At 48.8% G+C, this 18,478-nt stretch overlaps 1 protein-coding gene across 1 annotated transcript; it reads left to right on the top strand.

Annotated features, from left to right (window-relative positions):
- Positions 1 to 5,461: 5,461 nt before the first annotated feature.
- On the top strand, positions 5,462 to 7,588 carry SCP2D1 (SCP2 sterol binding domain containing 1). The gene has a single exon (XM_088844414.1). It carries the CDS (start codon positions 7,101 to 7,103, stop codon positions 7,569 to 7,571), a length of 471 nt encoding a protein of 156 aa, XP_088700540.1. The 5' UTR covers positions 5,462 to 7,100; the 3' UTR covers positions 7,572 to 7,588.
- The last annotated feature ends 10,890 nt before the right edge of the window (positions 7,589 to 18,478 follow it).

The following is an 18,478-nucleotide window of genomic DNA, read 5'->3' as shown; positions in this document are numbered from 1 at the left end:
CTCAGTCGTGTCCGACTCTTTGCGACCCCATGGATCACAGCACGCCAGGCCTCCCTGTCCATCACCAACTCCCGGAGTTCACTCAAACGCACGTCCATAGAGTCAGTGATGCCATCCAGCCATCTCATTCTCTGTCGTCCCCTCTCCTCCTGCCCCCAATCCCTCCCAGCATCAGAGTCTTTTCCAGTGAGTCAACTCTTTGCATGAGGTGGCCAAAGTATTGGAGTTTCAGCTTTAGCATCAGTCCTTCCAATGAACACCAGGACTGATCTCCTTTAGAATGGACTGGTTGGATCTCCTTGCAGTCCAAGGTACACTTAAGAGTCTTCTCCAACACCACAGTTCAAAAGCATCAATAGTGCATTTCAAAACAAGTTGCAAGCATGAGTACGCATCACTCCATGGAGAATTTTGACAGATGCATATACCCATCACCCCTGAATTTCTTCATCCCACTTCCCAATTAATCTCACCCTCATACCTCGGAGTAAAGACTTTTGATTTTTTTTCCATTGTAGATTACTTTTGCCAGTTTTAGAACTTCATGTTTGTTGTTGTTCAGTCACTAAGTCCTGTCCGACTCTTTGCGACCCCATGGACTGCAGCACGCCAGGCTTCTCTGTCCTTCACTACCTCCCAGAGTTGTCTCAAACTCATGTCCATTGAGTCAGTGATTCTATCTAATCATCTCGTCCTCTGCCACCCACTTCTCCTAAAGGGAATTATATATTATGCAGTCTTTTGGCATAACATTTTTGATATTCATTCCTGTTGTGTCTGTCAGTAAAGGTCCTCATTTTTAAATGGATAATTACAAGATCTTTACAGACTCTCTTTACCATCAGCATTCAGGCTTCTGTGATGTGTCCACAGTTACAGTGACCACAGTTAAATAACACACTGTACCAAAAACATCCTTCTGAGATAGGCGCAGCTCCTGCTTGTCTGGCAGAGATCTTGTTCTTTGGTTTGCACCCTCGGCCCTCTCCTGGCTCAGAGTTGATGAATCTTTCAAAACAGCCAGGGGAACTTATCAGGATTTGTTCCATAGGCACAGTGTCTTGATGTACTGAGTTCAGTAAGACCTAGGGGCTGACCCAGCTCTTGCTATTGACTGCATCAGACTTTTCTCCAGGGGGGTCGTCAGGGTTTCCAAACCATGTGTCAGAGGCAGTGGCTAGGGACATGGCAAGTTGTCCTTCTTACTTTGCTTTGTTCTGCTCTGGTGGGGGTGACTGGAGTCCACAGCAGTGAGGGGGAAAGAAGGAAAGAAAATGAGACTAAAATGACACTTCCTCCACTGTAGCTAAATGCCAGTGGTCAGCCTGTTGGGCCATTTTATCCTTAGAGTTAGTTTGAGGTTTTTTGTTTTTCAGACTTTAAACCTTTTATTTTGTATTGGGGTATAGCCAAATAACAATGTTGTGATAGTTCCAGGTAAACAGGGAAGGGACTCAGCCATCCATGTACGCATATCTGTTCTCCCCCAAACCCCCATTCCCATCCAGGCTGGCATGTAACATTGATCAGAGTTCCCTGTGCTATACAATAGGGCCTTGTTGGATATCCCCTGTAAATATAGCAGTGTGTATATGAGTTTTGTTTCTAAAAACCAAAGCACTTGATGTGGCTCCAGCTTTGCTCCCGAACTACTTAGTGGAGCTGGAACTATGTTTTCCAGAATTCCGATCCCTGCAGACTTCCAAGGGTGAGCAAGGGGTACTGACCTCCCCTGAGCCTTGGGAGGCAGAAATGACACAACACGGAGTCTTTCTACTGGGGGGAAAAGGTGGGTGTTGCTACCCAGGCGCTGTAGACCTGTAGGGAGCATCTGGGGTCCGCTGTCTTGCCTGGTCGGTCACTTCGCGGACTTCCTCATCTGCCCACTGCTTCCCTGACCTCTGGGCTCGGCTGCCGCTCAGCTACCCTCAGGCCCTGCCTGGGCACAAGCAGTGGCTGCAGGGAAACTGTAGCCAGCTCCTTTCCCCCACATGAGGAAGGGTCTTAGCCCTGCCTCTCAGTGGACTCCTGAGTGGACGCCTACCTCAAAGGATGAGCGCCGTTCACTCTTAGTTTCTCCTTTGGCTTCTCTAGCACCTCTGTTGGGTTCCACACTCCTCCAGGCAACCCTGAAGTTAGGGAAAGGTGGCTGAGTCTGGCCTCAAAGGTGACTCTGTGAACCTCTGGACTGAAAAAAAGAGAAAAGCACAACCTAAAAATTGAGACCCATAAGCTGGGAAGACAGTCTCTCAGATGGCTCTGAGGGACAGCTTTGAAGAGGATCCAGGATATATAGGAGTTCTGTGTGTGTGCTCAGTCGTGTTCGACTCTTTGCAGCCCAACTATAGCCCTCCAGGCTCCTCTGTCCATAGGATTCTCCAGGCAAGAATACTGGAGTGCAGAGCCACTCCCTTCTTCAGGAGATCTTCCTGACCCAGAGATCGAACCCAGGTCTCCCGCATTGCAGGCAGATTCTTTACCATCTGAGCTATCAGGGAAGTCCAAAACAGTTAGTCGCTTAGTCGTGTCCAACTCTTTGTGACCCCATGGACTGGGGCCCACCAGGCTCCTCTGTCCCTGGAATGCTTCAGGCAAGAATACTGGAGCATGTAGCCATTCTCTTCTCCAGGGGGATCTTCCCAACATAGGGATCGAACCTGGGTCTCCTGCATGGCAGGCAGATTCTCTGGCTGAGCCACCAGGAAAGAAACAAAAACAAAACCCAGTAGTGGAACATCAGAATGTTACTGTTCATTAAGAAAACATGACACCTTAAGTTAATGACTTTAGCTGTCTTTCTGTGTTTGGGAAGATGGGAGAGTCTGGGCTCGCCAAAATCATTGCTTTGGTCTGTACCCCAGCTATCTAGGGCCAGTATCCTGTCTTTCTCCATCCTGAATCCCCTCAGGGCACACACTGAGGAGTGGCTGAGGGCTTGATGGTCACGATACCTTAGGTTTACTGATCTGGCAGGTGACATTTTCAGCCACAGACAGAAGCTGATCCTGCCAAGGGTGATGAGCATGGTCCTGGCCATGAGACAGGCATGAAGTTGCCGAAGACCTGGGGAGAACAGGCCCTTCTGGTAAAGAGTACATGTAGGGGAAGGTGGCTTATTTTGTTGTTCTACTGAATGATGCCCCAAAGTGTTACCTCCACAAGGGTCACTGGCCTTAGAAGAACGTCTAGCAGGATAATGAAAGGAGGGACCTTGGGTCCTTGAAGACTCACTGAGCTGCTTGAGGAACCAACCCTGGAGTGACCAGCTCCTCCTGCTTGTCTGGGACTTGCTGGCTTTAGCACTGAAGGTCCTATCTTCTGGGAAACCCCTTGGTCATGGAAAACTCCAGTCCAGAGCTGTGCCCCGTGGTTGGTCCCTTTAGCCCCACCTCAGGACTTCTTTAATGGGAGACCACAGTTCTCTTCACGGGAAGGCAGACTGTCAAGTTGAAGGGTTGAAGCCTGTAGAGTTGTGGCTGTTCTTGGTGCTCATAGCTGAAAGCATCCTGAATGATATGAGGCAGTAAAAGAACTCGTCTTTTGTTTATGAAAGTGAAGTGAAAACTGAAAGTGAAAGTCGCTCAGTTGTGTCGGACTCTTTGTGACCCTGTGGACTATACAGTCCATGGAATTCTCCAGGCCAGAATACTGGAGTGGGTAGCCATTCCCTTCTCCAGGGGATCTTCCCAATCCAGGGATCAAACCCAGGTCTCTCACATTGCAGGTGGATTCTTTACCAGCTGAGCCTTGGTTTATGACAGTGGTCATAAAAGAGGTGCTCTGAAAAATATTTTGAATGATGTTAGGAACATCAGAAAAATGCATCACTTTTCTTAGAAACTTTATCTGTTATTTTATTCACAATCAGTTTTATTAATTTATGGGCAGGCATATCTTACACATTTTATCTAATTTAAAAAGTTACCACTTGGGCATGCATATGACATATGGAAAGATAAGTATAACTGTTTTACTTTAACTATTTGCCTGTCTTCAGCAAATAGTTAAAGTCTTGAAATAGGAATGCCCTTACACTGGCCAGTGATGCCTTTTGGGAGGGATGACGTCTGTTCTCTATATATAAAATCTAAGTTACTGGGACTTTACAAATATATTTGTACATGTGTTTGGTATAGTGCAGTAACTCTTTTTCCAGTGAGAAAGGCTTTCAGGGCTTGGCACTGTCTTCCCATGGGTGTGGTGGGTTAATATCATTATTGATCTTCGCCCTTTTCTGTGTGTACACATGTCTTAGCTTGGGCTGCTCTCATAAAAATACCATGAACTGTGTGGCTTATAAACAACAGAAATTTATTTCTCATGGTTCTGGAGGCTGGAGTCCCAGATCAAGGTGCCAGCCTCTTGGGAGAGCTCTGTTCCAGGTTACAGATTGTGGACTTCTCACTGTATCCTCAAGTTAGGGAGGAGAGAGGGGACGCAAGTTCTCCTGTGACTCTTATTAGGGCATTAACCACACTCTTGAGGGCTTCTCCCTTATGACCTCATCTAGTCCTAATCACCTCTCACTTCCTAGAGAATCACATGGTGGGGTGAGTGTTTCAGCATGTGAATTTGGAGCTTTGCATTCATCTGTCAGTGGATATTCAGGTTACTTCCATGTCTTCATACAACCAGGGATTGAACCCTGGTCTCCTGTATTGCAGGGAGATTCTTTACCATCTGAGCCACCAGGGAAGCATGGCACCCCACTATTCTTGCCTGGAGAAGCCCATGGACAGAGGAGCCTGGCCGGTTACAGTCCATGGGGTCGCACAGAGTCGGACGCGACTGAAGCAACTTAACACATGTCTTGGCTATTGTTAACAGTGCTGCAGGGTACATTGGGTGAATATAGCTTTTCAATTAGAGGTTTCATCTTTTCTGGATATTTGCCGAAGAGTGAGATTGCTGGATTATATGGTAGATCTATTTTTAGTTTTTTAGGGAAACTATACTGTTTTCTACAGTGGCTGCACCAGTTTACATTCCCACCAACAGTATAGGGGGCTTCTTTTTCCCCACACCTTTGCCAGTACTTATTACTGTTGTTGTTTAGTCCCTAAGTCGTGTCCGACTCTTTTGTGACCCCATAGACTGTAGCCCGCCAGGCTCCTCTGTTCATGGGATCTCCCAGGCAAGAATACTAGAGTGGGTTGTCACGTCCTTCTTCAGGGGATCTTCCTGACTCAGGGATTGAACTCAAGTCTCCTGCTTGTCAGGTGGATTCTTTACCACTGAGCCACCCGGGAAGCCCGATAGTAGAAATATCCTTCTCTAAAAGATAGGAACTCATGGAGGGTTATACATGGGCTGTGAAATTGTATTCTCCTCTGACATGCTGAGGCAGGAATGGCAGCCCTGTTGGGGACCCATCTGAACAGTTCAGAAGGGTCAACCCACCCTTGAGGAAAATCAGGCATGGTAGGCTTGGGGCTCAGTTGTCCACTGGCTTCCCAGAGAACTTACTGGGGCAGTCCATCCTCTTCATGTTAAACTCTTAATGTATTAGTTGCATACTTGGTGGCCTCAGGGGAAAGACTTGGTTTTGGAGCCCATTGGATTTTGTTTAACTGCTCCATGTTAACAATACCAGCTCCATGTTAACAATACCAGCTGATCCATCAGGTACCAAAGAAAATGTACTGAAACTTTTGTACTTTCTGAATTCCTCCCAGAGAGAAAAGAGCTGCCAGCAACTCCCTACCAGCTTCACTTACATTTAAGAATACCATGGTGGGGAAAGGACACAAGTGCCCACCTGGCCAGAGCTCCCAATGACCCAATCTGGGACAAGTTGAGTGAGAAAATAATCATCATAACAGATGATAAGAATAAAACGATATCCATGAGTCCATATTGGGATAAATAAATGATTGTACAGGTAAAAAAAAAATGGGGGAAAGCTCATCCTTCCAGCAGAATTCCAGTCGTTAAACCTAAAAGGAGTGATGGGCATTTAACATACATCACACCGGTGGGCCAGGGATGGGGGCAGACAGGAGTGGACTGGAGTGTGACACGAAACAGGGTATTTGCAGAGTCTCAAAGTATCATCTTCCACAAGACACTTATTCATTACAAAGGGAGAAGCAGTAACTCTGCAGGGAGCTGCCCATCACCCGGTGACGCCACCTTAACCAAGGAATCAAGGTCCGCATTACCGTGGTGGGACATCCTGGCACCATAGACCCCCTGATAGGATGTACGGTGAAGGCACAAGATCTCTGTGGTGGCATTCCTGCCCAAGCCCTCAACCTCATCATGAGAAAGCATCAGGCAGACCCAAAGTGGGCTCTGAAGTCTTTCTCCCTCTGTTTAAACCTGGCTGCCCTACGACTCACTGAGTGGCTTTGGAAAGTCACTTCACTTCTCCTTGCCACAGCTTCCTCATCTGTAAAATGAGGATTGTACCAGTACCCGCCTCAAACAGTTATATGGAGAGTTAAGTGTGTTGATAAAATACATGTGCAGTGCCTACAGCGGTGTTGTGGCTCGGAGTGAGGGCTGTGATAGTGTCTGCAGTTATCCTGTGAGACCAGCAGCGTCTTCTGCCGATCTCAGGGATATTTGTTTCTTTCTTTTTTCTCCTCTCACTCAGCTTCTGGAAGCTTCCAGTGCAGGCCCTGGTGCTGAGCCCTCCTCCACCAGCTGCTTTTTTCTAACAGTTTTTCCTACTCCCCAGTAGGCAGGTGAAGCCCCAGGATCTGGACCTTAAGGATCATCTACTTTTGAAAGAATCAGAATGAGTGCTCTCTCAGTTAGGGCTGTTGAAAAGACAGAGCTCATGCCACCAGAGAATCTTCTGCGGGCCAGTTTCCTTTGTTCGCAGCCCGGGGTCCAGACCTTTCTGGGCTGGGTTGTGGGACCTTGTGGTTTAGGGGAGTGGTGGTGTGGCTCTGTGTCACAATGACCTGGCCGAGCCCTCACCCCATGTCACATGTTTAGCACCCATTTGGCCAATGAGACTGTGGCACACACACACGCAGTCTGAGTCCCCGCTTGGCCTTGCCTTTGATGTCACAATCTGACCTTGTGGATATTAACCTGGCCGCAGCTGCTCACACAACAGTCGGCAAGGTCAGGAGGACCAGTGCAGTAGGATGTGGAAGAGAATCGACCATCAGCTCAAGATCAAGGCAGGGGACGGGCCTCAGGCAGGCCAGTTCAAGGAACTGGGTCCCAGTCGGGAACCTGCCGTGCCACACCCTCTCTCGCTCTCGGAATTCCAGACTGTCCCAGTGTTTGAGGACATCAGCCAGCACGTCAAAGAAATGGGGGACCAGCTGGTGAAGAAAGTCAATGCCATCTTCCAGCTGGACATAACCAAAGATGGGAAGACTGTCCACCAGTGGACCATTGATCTGAAGAATGGCTGTGGGGACACATATCTAGGACCTGCCAGGCTCCCAGCGGACACCGTCTTCACAATCCCCGAGCCTGTCTTCATGGAGTTGATTTTGGGCAAAATGAACCCTCAGAAGGCTTTCCTTGCCGGCAAGTTCAAAGTGAGCGGCAAAGTTCTGCTTGGCCAGAAGCTGGAGAGAGTTTTCAAGGACTGGGCTAAGTGGTAAGCCTGCTGAAATATCAGGAAAATGAGCAGACCTTCTCTCCAATTATAATGTCAAGCAGCAATCATGCTTAAGCTGAAGATTAAAACAAAAAATATTCACTATTTTTACTCAAATTCTTCCTATTCAAGTTTGATTAATGTTCCTGCTGATGTGTTAATTTGGAGCAAGGGTTCTAGAGCAGTAAAGAGAATTTAGTGTATCACCTAAAATCTTTGTCTTTTTCTTTCCTTAGGTTTATTTATGTCATAACACGCTAGGGTGAAAGCCCCAGGTAGACCCAAAGGTGGTTTTGACAGCTGGGTTTAAATGCTTCAGTGTTTGAGTTCCTGGAACTTTCGTTTTGCTTGGAGTCTGGTCTTTGGGAAAGAAGTGATGACCCTCACTTTGCATTTCTGCATTCCAGTTGGCAGCCTGGCTCTTTGAGGAGACTCTAACACAGGGTTGCAGTGTTCTAAAAGGGTGAGCTCCTGGTGACTCAGACGGTAAAGAATCTGCCTGCAGTGCAGGAATCCCGAGTTTGATCCCTGGGTTGGGAAGATCCCTGGAGAAGGGCATGGCAACCCACTCCAGTATTCTTGCCTGGAGAATCCCGTGGACAGAGGAGCCTGGTGGGCTACAGTCCACGGGGCAGTAGAGAGTCGGGTACGACTCACACTTTCACTTTCTTTCCACAGCTGTGGGGCTGGAATGAGGCCACGGAGGGGGTGTGCCCCTGATGTAACACGACTTCTGATGGATTTAATTCCAGTAGAGTTGAAGGGCTTAAAAGATGGTTCTTAAAGGCTGCTGGTTCTTAAATTGAAATGTGTATCTGATTACCTGGAAGCCCACATGGCTGGGCTCCACTCAGAGTTTCGACTCTGTAGGTCTGGACGGGGCATGTGCGTTTCTAGCCCAGCTCCCAGGTGATGCTGGTGGGACCGCCCTTGCAGAACCCCTGCTGTGGTCCATGCACAGCTTTCAGTGTTGATTACAACTGATCTGCTCTAGACCCGTGAGATGCTCCAGCATGTCGAGGGTCTCCCGCAGACAGATTACACAGCCCTCTTGTGGGCCATTTCTGGCGTCAGGAGCTTGTACGATGGGCATTTCACAAAATCAGGTGATGCCGGGAGATATTCCCTTCTGGGAACCCACTCCCCACATGGAATGAAGCAGCTGCAGCCTGATGAGGCCTCCCTGTGGGTGAGTGTGTGGGTCGTTAGTTCCTCGTGACCAGTGTGCATCTTATCTTGTAGGTTAAATACACACAGTGTGGACCCTAAGAAAGCCACCCAGGAGCTTTGTGGAAATGGCCATCCTTAAACACCTGCCTGCCAAACAATCCAGCTAGTCCTTCCCTAGGTATTTTCCCAAGAGAAAAGTGTACACGCAAGTATAAAAGTTTGTACGTGAATGTTCATGGCAGTGTATTTGTGTTGTCCCAGACTATAAATAAACTGAATGTCCATCAACAATTGACAGATCGCGGGATGTTCTACCCTGGAATACTACTCAGCAATAAATGGGGTTGAATTTTCAGTGCGGGCACAACCACAAGATGAATATTAGAACTGTGCAGAGTGAGCAAGGCCAGAGAAAACCAAGTCTGTACCTATGGTCTACTCATGTAACACAGTAGAAATGGAAACTGTAGTGGCAGAAAGGTCAGTGGTTGCCAGGAGATGGGGATGGGTGGGGAGTGGGAAGGAAGCTTGGGGTGGTGGATACATTGACTGTCCTGAGGGTGGTGACGGTTTCACAGTCACTGTATGTTTTTCATAGATCAGATTGTGTACTTACATACACATAGGCAGTTTACTGTGCGTCAGTAAAACTCAGTGGTCTGTAGCCCGCCAGGTTCCTCCATCCATGGGATTCTCTAGGCAAGAATACTGGAGTGGGTTGCCATTTCCTTCTCCAGGAGACCTTCCTCACCCAGGGATTGAACCCAGGTCTCCCGCACTGCAGGCAGACTCATTACCTTCTGAGCCACCAGGGAAGCCCTTTAAACTCAATAGCACTGTCTTAATAGCCTGCTGCCCTCCATTCAAAATGAAGTGTTTTTTTTTTTTTTTATTGAAGGATAATTGCTTCACAAAATGAAGTTTTTATAAAGAGAATTTAAAACTCAAGCCTCCCCTGGGCACGAATCATCCTCCGACCTCATCATGTGTCTGTTTTCCTCACTGACCTGTTGCCCCTGCACAGGTTTCCGAAGTTCTCCATGTCGAAACGAGGCAGAGAAGGAGCTCATTGCTGTCAAAATCTCACCTTCTCAGAGGGAAGTGAAGAGGCCCTTGGCTGAGTTGACTCTCAGCTCTGTGGTCAGGAATCGCTGATGGTTTGGGAGTGGGGCATGGCGCTTCCTGGTTCACCTGGGTCACTCAGCGGATGAGGAGGTAAATGGTGTGGTGTTGCTGCCAATGCCCCTGCCTGGGGTCACAGTGGGCATCTCAGAGTCTTTGGATGGTATGAGAGACCACTGATACCAGCACTTACCGTGCCTAGTCCAGGCACTGCTGTTTGAGCTGAATTTACGAGAGTCAGGAGTTTGGGGGTTGCTGTCAGGGACACAACTGGCCCGAGCCTGTCCCCTGATGGTCCTGCTCATACCTTCTGGGAATTGGCTCTGAGATGAGTTTGCTTAGAAATGGGGTAGGTAGTCTGGAGGGGTGTGAGGGAGGGAGGGAAGGGTTACAGAGGGGTCCTGCCTGAACTGACATCTGACTGCAGGGAAGCCCACCCCATGGATTGGCTAGAGACCTCTGACCCAGCATCACTTGGGGCAGAAACATGATTCAAACCAGGTAGAGTACTTTCTCAGGAATTCGGGGCTGGGAAGCTGAGACCCTGAGCAACCAGGGGTGAGGGAACGGAATCCAAAAGGCTGGGCTGCCAGAAGGGTGGCTGCCATGGTGAGCACTAGACAGGACAGCCAAGCCTTGAGTGAGGAGGGGGCTGGTTCACTAGCTAGGGGGGAGGAGTCCAGGCCTTGGGAACACACAGCAAACCCCTGTGCCATCAAAAGAGCAGTCTTGTGATGCCAAGAGGCCAGGTGGAGTGGCTGGACAGACTCAGATTTTGGAACTGGAAGTGTAGTTTTGAGACAGAGTCACCAGCTCATGTCTGGAGGGTCCCGTTCTGGCCTCAGTGGTGGCCTCTGGAAAAAGGCCCATTGCCCTTAAGATGTCTGGTTGTCGGGGGCTGGGAGTGGATCACCCACAGGGCACTGGGGCTGAGGTCTTCTGCGAGTGTGAGTCCCTCCTCTTCTGCATGGTAGGGAGGACTGGGTCCCCACTTGGGTGCTCTTCTGCTGACCTCTCACACTCGGTGGATGCCCCAGAAGCTCGCCTCTGGCTCAAGACACCTCTCATTTGCTTGCTCTGCTCAAGGTTGGCCAGCACAGTGTTTTTAAAATCGGAATGAGAATATTTCATGTAAAAATTGAGTTTCTGGATTCTCTCAAAGAGTTGGGTCATTTAGTCACACTGGGCCCTGTTCCTGCCAGGCTGGGGGGACGGGGCCCTCGTTGGGCCTTCCAGGCAGGCTGGGCCCCACCCTGTGCTCTGCCTCCTGGACTTTCGGGCTGTGTTGGTGGCCCCCCTGCTGTCGAGCCTAGGTGGTCATTTTCTCCAGGGGGGCCTGCTTTGCTGGGGCCCGTGGGTACCTGCCTTCAGGCCTCAGCTCCCCGCGGCATTGGTCACCTCAGTGGAGTGTCCCTGTGTAGACTCACAGGCGTGCTCAGCTCACCACAAACTCAGCAGCTGCCCAAAGCACCATTCACACTCTCACAGCATCTGCAGGTCAGAAGTGGGGGCAGGCCTCACTGGGTTCCCCGCTTCCATCTCACAGGCCTGAAGTGAGGGTGTTGGCCAGACTGGGCTCTCATCTGGGGACCCGGGAAAGGGTCAGTTCAATTCCTCATGGTGGTAGCACCGAGGTCCCCATACCCTCACTGGTTGTCAGCCAGGCCAGCTCTCTCAGCTCCTGGAAGCCAGCCACCTTCCTGGTCATCAGGCCCCTCCCTCTGCAAAGCCTGCGGCAGTACGAGGAGGCCTTCTCAGGCTTCAGTGTGCTCGCTGAGCCCTTCTGCCTTCACCTCTGCCTCTGGGTTGAAAGGATTGGGTGATTACCACCCAGGTAACCCAGGAGAATCTTCTCTCTTAATGTCAACCCATCGGTAACCTTAATGACATCTGCGAAGTCCCTTTGGCTGTGTAAGGTAATGCCTGTGGACTGGACCCTTAGACCCATTCCACCCGGATTCACATGCGCTGTCTCTTTCTCCTCCATGTGAGGACACAGCAGGAAGGTGCCACCTTCAAGCCAGGAAGAGCGTTCTAAGCAGAACCTGACTGTGTGGCACCTGACCTCAGCCATCCAGCCTCGAGAACTGGAGGAATAAGTGTCTGCCGTTAGGACACTCCGTCTACGGTGCTTTGTTGCAGCAGCCCCAGCTGAGACAGGCTGGGTACTCATGGGTGTGATGTATCATCAGAGCCATGGTTCTGGGGTATGGGGAGTAGCATCTTCTTGGAGACCAGAGTTCTGCCTGCCCCCGAACCCATCATCTAAGTCCTATCCTCAACTCCTCCTCCAAGAAGCTGCCCCCATTCAGCTTCCCTTTTTTTCCAGCCCTGTGTTCTGGCTGTGGGTGGGCGTTATTCTGTCTGGGTCTCACTTCCACGCTGCTATCTCGATGTTCAGTTTGTGGTACCCCCTCGGTCAGAGACCTCAGCCTGGATGACAGGTAACAGGGCTCAGCTGCACAGCCCCCCAGCACCAGTCTGCCCCCGAAGGTGGGAATCAGGGCCTCCCTGCTGTCACTTTATCTCATTTTCTTAGTGCCCAGTACCCATTGTACATACCAAAATTGCTTGTTGAATGAATAAATAAACTCCTTAATATTTATTTTTGGAAAACACGTACATAAGAAAAAAAAATCCAAATAGTACAGAGGAGCATGGAGGAAATTCAGTTCTCCATCTCTCTCCTGGCCCCCTTCTCCTGTTTTTATACCCAGAGGCCCCCGCAGTTACCAGCTTCTGTGTGTTCTTCCAGATGGGCACACACCCCAGTGGGCATAGTCCACTTCTCACCTCCTTATTTCTGCAGGAATGATTGCCAATCTCAGATGCTCTTTTCCACCTTCTGTTTGAACTTATTCTGTAAGGTCTCACATTGATCTCTTCTCCAAAGAATGCCCTCCTGAAAGGTCAAAGGTTATACTTGACCTACCCAGCTGAAACTTCTCTCATAGTTGCCTGTGTCCTTTAGGGAGGACCTGACGATGGACTGCTTTACAAGTGAAGGAGGTGAAATGGACCCCTCTAACTTGAAACCAGTCAATGTTAAAGAAAATCAACCCTGAGTATTCACTGGAAGGACCGATGCTGAAGATCAATACTTTGGCCCCCTGATGTGATGAGCTGACTCATTGGAAAAGACCCTGATGCTGGGAAAGATTGAGGGCAGGAGGAGAAGGGAACGGCAGAGGATGAGATGGCTGGATGGCATCACCGACTCGATGGACACGAGTTTGAGAAAGCTTCAGGAGATGGTGAAGGATAGGGAAGCCTGGCATTTTGCAGTCCATGGTGTCTCAAAGAGTCAGATATGACTAAGCGACTGAACAACAAAAGCCTTGATGGGATTTACTGCCCCTCAAGTGTGAGGGGTCCTGTTATGGTCCCACCAGTCGGGGCGTTGGGATGTGAGCCCGGGAAGGACAGCAAGAGGTGCAGGGTTTGCATCTGAGCAGGTCGCCTCTGAGCTCAACCCAAGACGAATTCAGGGAGATGCCAGGGACACAGCTTGAGGGCGTCTCACCAAGGTCAGGGGCTGCAATGGGGTTGCTTCTGGGACAGTGGTGCTGACTTCCAGGCACAGTGGGTTGCAGACACCCAAGGAAGCCCTCAGGTGGCTATAGTCAGCTAGAGAAGGTGGGGGAGGCAGTCATGTGAGACCCAGAGATCAGAGCACAGTGGGGGCTGACTCCTAGGCACCCCGCCTGGGGGCTCTGATTCTTGGGGGCAGCAGGACCCAAGGGTGAGAGCTTGGACCCTGGGGCCGGGACACCTGGGGCTGGGTCTTGCTCTGGCCATTTCCTGACTGTGGGACAGCACATCACTGTTCTTTATTATTTTAAAATACACCTTTTACTGGAGAAATCTGCAAACCGTAAGTGTGCAGCTCCACAAATTTTCTCAAATGGAACAAACCTTTGTAGCCAGTACTTGACTTGAGAAACAGGAAGTGTCAGTACCTCGGGAGCCCCCCTCAGGCCCCTTCTGTTCCTCCCTCCTTGAGGGTGCCCGCTGTTCTGACTTCTGACATCATGCTGGTGCCTGCTTGCGTATTTTCCGGTAAACGGCTTTTTCACCCCAGCATCTTCCTTTTCCTCCTGTGTCTGAGCCTCAGGCATCCTTGTGGGACGATGTGGTTCATGCGCATTCCTGCTGAGCAGTGTCCGTGGTATTCGAGTTGTTTCCAGTTGAGGGCAGTTTCCACCAGGGATGCTGTGAACCTTGTACATCTGTGTGACCAGAAGTCCCTTTCCACCACTTAGTGTGTGTTAGCGTCTCGCCCACATTTGCAGTGACAGCCATGGCGTGGCATCTGGCACCCAGTAGGTGCTTAGCAAGGAGTGTTTGCAGGGTGAAACATGAATCGGGAGGCCAGGCAGGTCCAGGGTGGGGATGCAGCCCGTGTTGGGGTCAGGGGTCTGGTTAGCCTGGTGTTGGATCTGCTCCATTTGCTTGTAGCCCACCTGCTGGGTTTCAGAAGGAAACTGATGATGGGAAGGAATCAAGTCCCTTGAGAGTCCCCACAGCAGATGTTGGAGATGTGCTTTTCCTTTTCTTTGGAGGAAAAATTCTTCCAGACCTGTGATTTGGATAATCCCATGAAACATCTGTGACCTCCTAAAAATATCTGCTTCGTGCCGTTTTGTGGAACACAATATTTATACAGCCTGCAGTGTAATTAAATGGATGTTTGGTTACCTCTCAAGTACAGCTGTAGGCTCCCCAATCCCAGGATGGGTTTTGCAGGTGCCCGTGAAGCCGGGTGGGCAGGGGACCCTGGCTTTTGGTGAGGGTGGGGCATGGAGGGGCTACAGTGATGCAGCTAGGGAGGAGTCGGGGAAGATGCTGGGATGAGCGGCCGCTTGGTCTGCTGGACTGTCGGATGGTGGGTATTTCCACGTTTCCATCTGGCAACCCCTGGACCATTTCCTACTGAGGAGAGATTTTCCCTTAAAGAACTAATCAGAAGGTGCTTTGCCCCTAAGTGGCTCTTCTGGCTCTTTTGTGGCCTGAGGAGGTTAAGTGCTATTAATGGTTGATGTTTCCTGGAGACGTTCATGCTTGTTTCCAGGGAACGAGATATATTAATCAAGATTTTAGCCAGTGAGGGGAGGGGCTGCGTTTTTTCTCTTTCTTTTCACCAATAAAGAGTGTGGCTGAAGACTTTTTTTTTTTTTTTACAAAAGAGTCCCCTAGCTTTTAAGCTGAGCAAGTTTATTTTCATCCCCAGAGGCTTCCACAACAGGATCAAAGCCTGGTAGAGGCTGTGAGCTCAAAACTCCTGTGCAGCCTGAGGGAAAGCGTCAGTCACTCAGTTATGTCTGACCCTTTGAGACCCCATGGACTGTAGCCTACCGGGCTCCTCTGTCCATGGGATTCTCCAGGCCAGAATACTGGAGTGGGTTGCCATTCCCTTCTCCAGGGATCTTCCCAACCCAGGGATTGAACCCAGGTCTCCTGCATTGCAGGCAGATTCTTTACCATCTGAGCTAACAGGGAAGCCTGAGGACTCTCTTCAAACATGGGTGTCTCTTTGGAAGTGGGTCTGAAGCACGGGCATGTTGTGGGGTGGGATTCTGGGGGACTTTGAGGAGGAGTTTGGAGTTAGGAAGGCAGTCCAGGGACAGCCCCTCTCCCCTGACTACCCTTTCCTTTGGAATCCCACTCTTTGCATGAGGAAGAGGGATGCCTGTTTTAAACATGTATCCATTCATCTGAGCACAGCACAGCACACCCATTCATCAAAGGTCCTCACCACATCCAGGAGCTCCTTCTCTGTATCTCAAGTTACCAAGGGCCCGTTTTCAACCTCACTAGCATCTTCAGTGTCACAAATTACCACCAACCACTCCTATGATTCTGCCTCCAAGAGAAATTTCTGGTAATAAAAAACCAGTAAGAGTTCATGTGCTTTTTTTCTGATCTAAGTCTGGCAGAGGGTGAGTTGGGAAGTTTTTCTGAGGACCCTGAATTTTTCACAAAGATGTTTACTGGTTGATGAGATCTTTTGATCTCACCTTGGAGGGTGGGGATAGTTTACTGATCTTGCTGCACCCCTGAGAAAGAACAGCATATAACACTGGCCGTCAGAGCCCTTGCTGACCTCGAGCTGGTAATGGGTCCTCAGGCCCATGAGGACCATACAGTATACCAGGTGGGGAACAACGCTGTCCCCAAGACAGATCTGCAATGAAATTACCAGGTAAATTCTAATGACAGGGGTAGATGGGACCATATGATTAATTGTTTAATAGAGGTTATAAAAATTTACAATAAAACCCATCATTTATGGAAAACTAAAAGTTCCAGTAGGTTGTGGATGAAAATCCTGCAGTTTTAAAAAAACAGAGATTAGTGGAAGCTTTTAAAAATGAATGAATGTGCCACAGATTGGGAGAAAATATTTGCAAGTTATGTGACCAACAAGGGATTAGTCTCCAAAATTTAGCTTAATAGCTTCAAAACAAATGATCCAATAAAAAAAATGGACAGTAGACCTAAACAGATATTTCTCCAAAGAAGACATACAGATAGATAGCCAAGAGGCACATGAAAAGATGTTCAACATCGCTAATTATTAGAAAAATGCAAATCAAAAGTACAACGAGATATTGACTCGCACCAGTCAAAATGGCTGTCACAAAAAATCCACAAATGATAAATGCTGGAGAGGATGTGCAGAGAAGGGACCCCTCCTACACTGTTGGTGGGAATGTAAATGGTGCAGCCACTATGGAGAACAGTATGGAGGTTCCTTAAGAAACAAAAAATAGAGTTACCATATGACCCTGCAAGCTGATCAAGCTGAAATCAAGATTGCTGGGAGAAATATCGAGATATGCAGATGACACCACCCTTATGGCAGAAAGTGAAGAAGAACTAAAGAGCCTGTTGATGAAAGTGAAAGAGGAGAGTGAAAAGGTTGGCTTAAAACTTAATATTCAGAAAACTAAGATCATGACATCCGGTCCCATCATTTCATGGCAAATAGAAGGGGAAACAGTGGAAACAGTGGCTCACTATATTTTGGGGCTCCAAGATCACTGCAGATGGTGATTGCAGCTGTGAAATTAAAAGATGCTTACTCCTTGGCAGGAAAGTTACCCACCTAGACAGCATATTAAAAAGCTGAGACATTACTTTGCCAACAAAGGTCCATCTAGTCAAAGCTATGGTTTTTCCAGTAGTCATGTATGGATGTGAGAGTTGGACTATAAAGAAAGCTGAGTGCCTAAGAATTGATGCTTTTGAACTGTGGTGCTGGAGAAGACTCTTGAGAGTCCCTTGGACAGCAAGGAGATCCAACCAGTCCATCCTAAAGAGGATCAGTGCTGAGTGTTCATTGGAAGGACTGATGTTGAAGCTGAAACTCCAATACTTTGGCCACCTGATGTGAAGAGCTAACTCATTTGAAAAGACCCTGATGCTGGGAAAGATTGAAGGCAGGAGGAGAAGGGGATGACAGAGGATGAGATGGTTGGATGGCATCACTGACTCAATGGACATGAGTTTGGGTGAACTCCAGGAGTTGGTAATGGACAGGGAGTCCTGGCATGCTGCAATTCATGGGATTGCAAAGAGTCGGACACGACTGAGCAACTGAACTGAACTGAACTGATGACCCTGCAATCCATCTCCTGGGCATATATCCAGAGAAAACCATGGTCTGAAAGGATACATACAGCCCAATGTTCATTACAGTACTATTTACAATAGCCAGGACGTGGAAGCAACCTAAATGTCCAAGGACAGAAGAATGGATAAAGAAGATGTGGTACATATATGCAGTTGAATATTACTCAGTCATTGAAAAGGAAGGGAAAGGATAGTTAAAGAGTTTAGGATGGACAGGTATACATTGCTATATTTAAAATGGTTAGCCAACAAGGACCTACTGTGTAGCACGGAGAACTCTGCTCAACTTTATGCAACCTGGATGGGAGAGGAGTTTGGGAGAGAATGCATACATGTGTATGTATGGCTGAGTCCCTTTGCTGTCCACCTGAAACTATCACAACATTGTTAATCAACTGTGTGCCAATATAAAATAAAAAGTTTTAAAAGAAGAAAAAATAAAATAATTAAAAATAAACAAAAAGTATATGAATATGGACCCAGCTGGGTGAGGGGGGCGGATCTTACTAGGCAGAACCATTGTGTTCTCCAGGAAGTAGGTGCAGACCTGGCAAGGTCTGAACCAACCCCTCTGACCATCCGAGGAGAAACGTCTAGGCCCAGCCTTACTCCATTCTTGGCTGTGAACTCAGCTTGACCCTGAGGAATCAAAGCTGGAGGCTGTAAGCAGGACCCAGGGCTAGATGAAATGGGGGCCTCTTGGTTCAAAATTACTAAGAAATTAGAGCAGGGTGACAGCAGGGTATTTGGCCAAGTGTGGGGACTTCTGAGAATGGGCTGAACCACAGAGTGGGTCACATGGCCGTGAAGACAGTCCTGGCTCAGCCGACTACACTGCTCACTCCTGCATGTGTCCTTTCTTGAAGGGGATCTGAGCAGTTCTCCCCATGTCTGCTGCAAGTCACAGGAATAGATCGCTCTGTCCCCGGCTCTAAAGTACACGCCCTCATTCAGGACGAACTTAGGAACTGGCACTTCTGATGG

This window comes from Moschus berezovskii, chromosome 15 (genome assembly GCF_049115385.1).
Source record: "Moschus berezovskii isolate FMDL1 chromosome 15, NW_MosBer_1.0, whole genome shotgun sequence".
Lineage (NCBI taxonomy): Eukaryota > Metazoa > Chordata > Mammalia > Artiodactyla > Moschidae > Moschus > Moschus berezovskii.
Note: the sequence above shows the minus strand (reverse complement) of the source record. Positions and strands in the feature narration are given on the sequence as shown.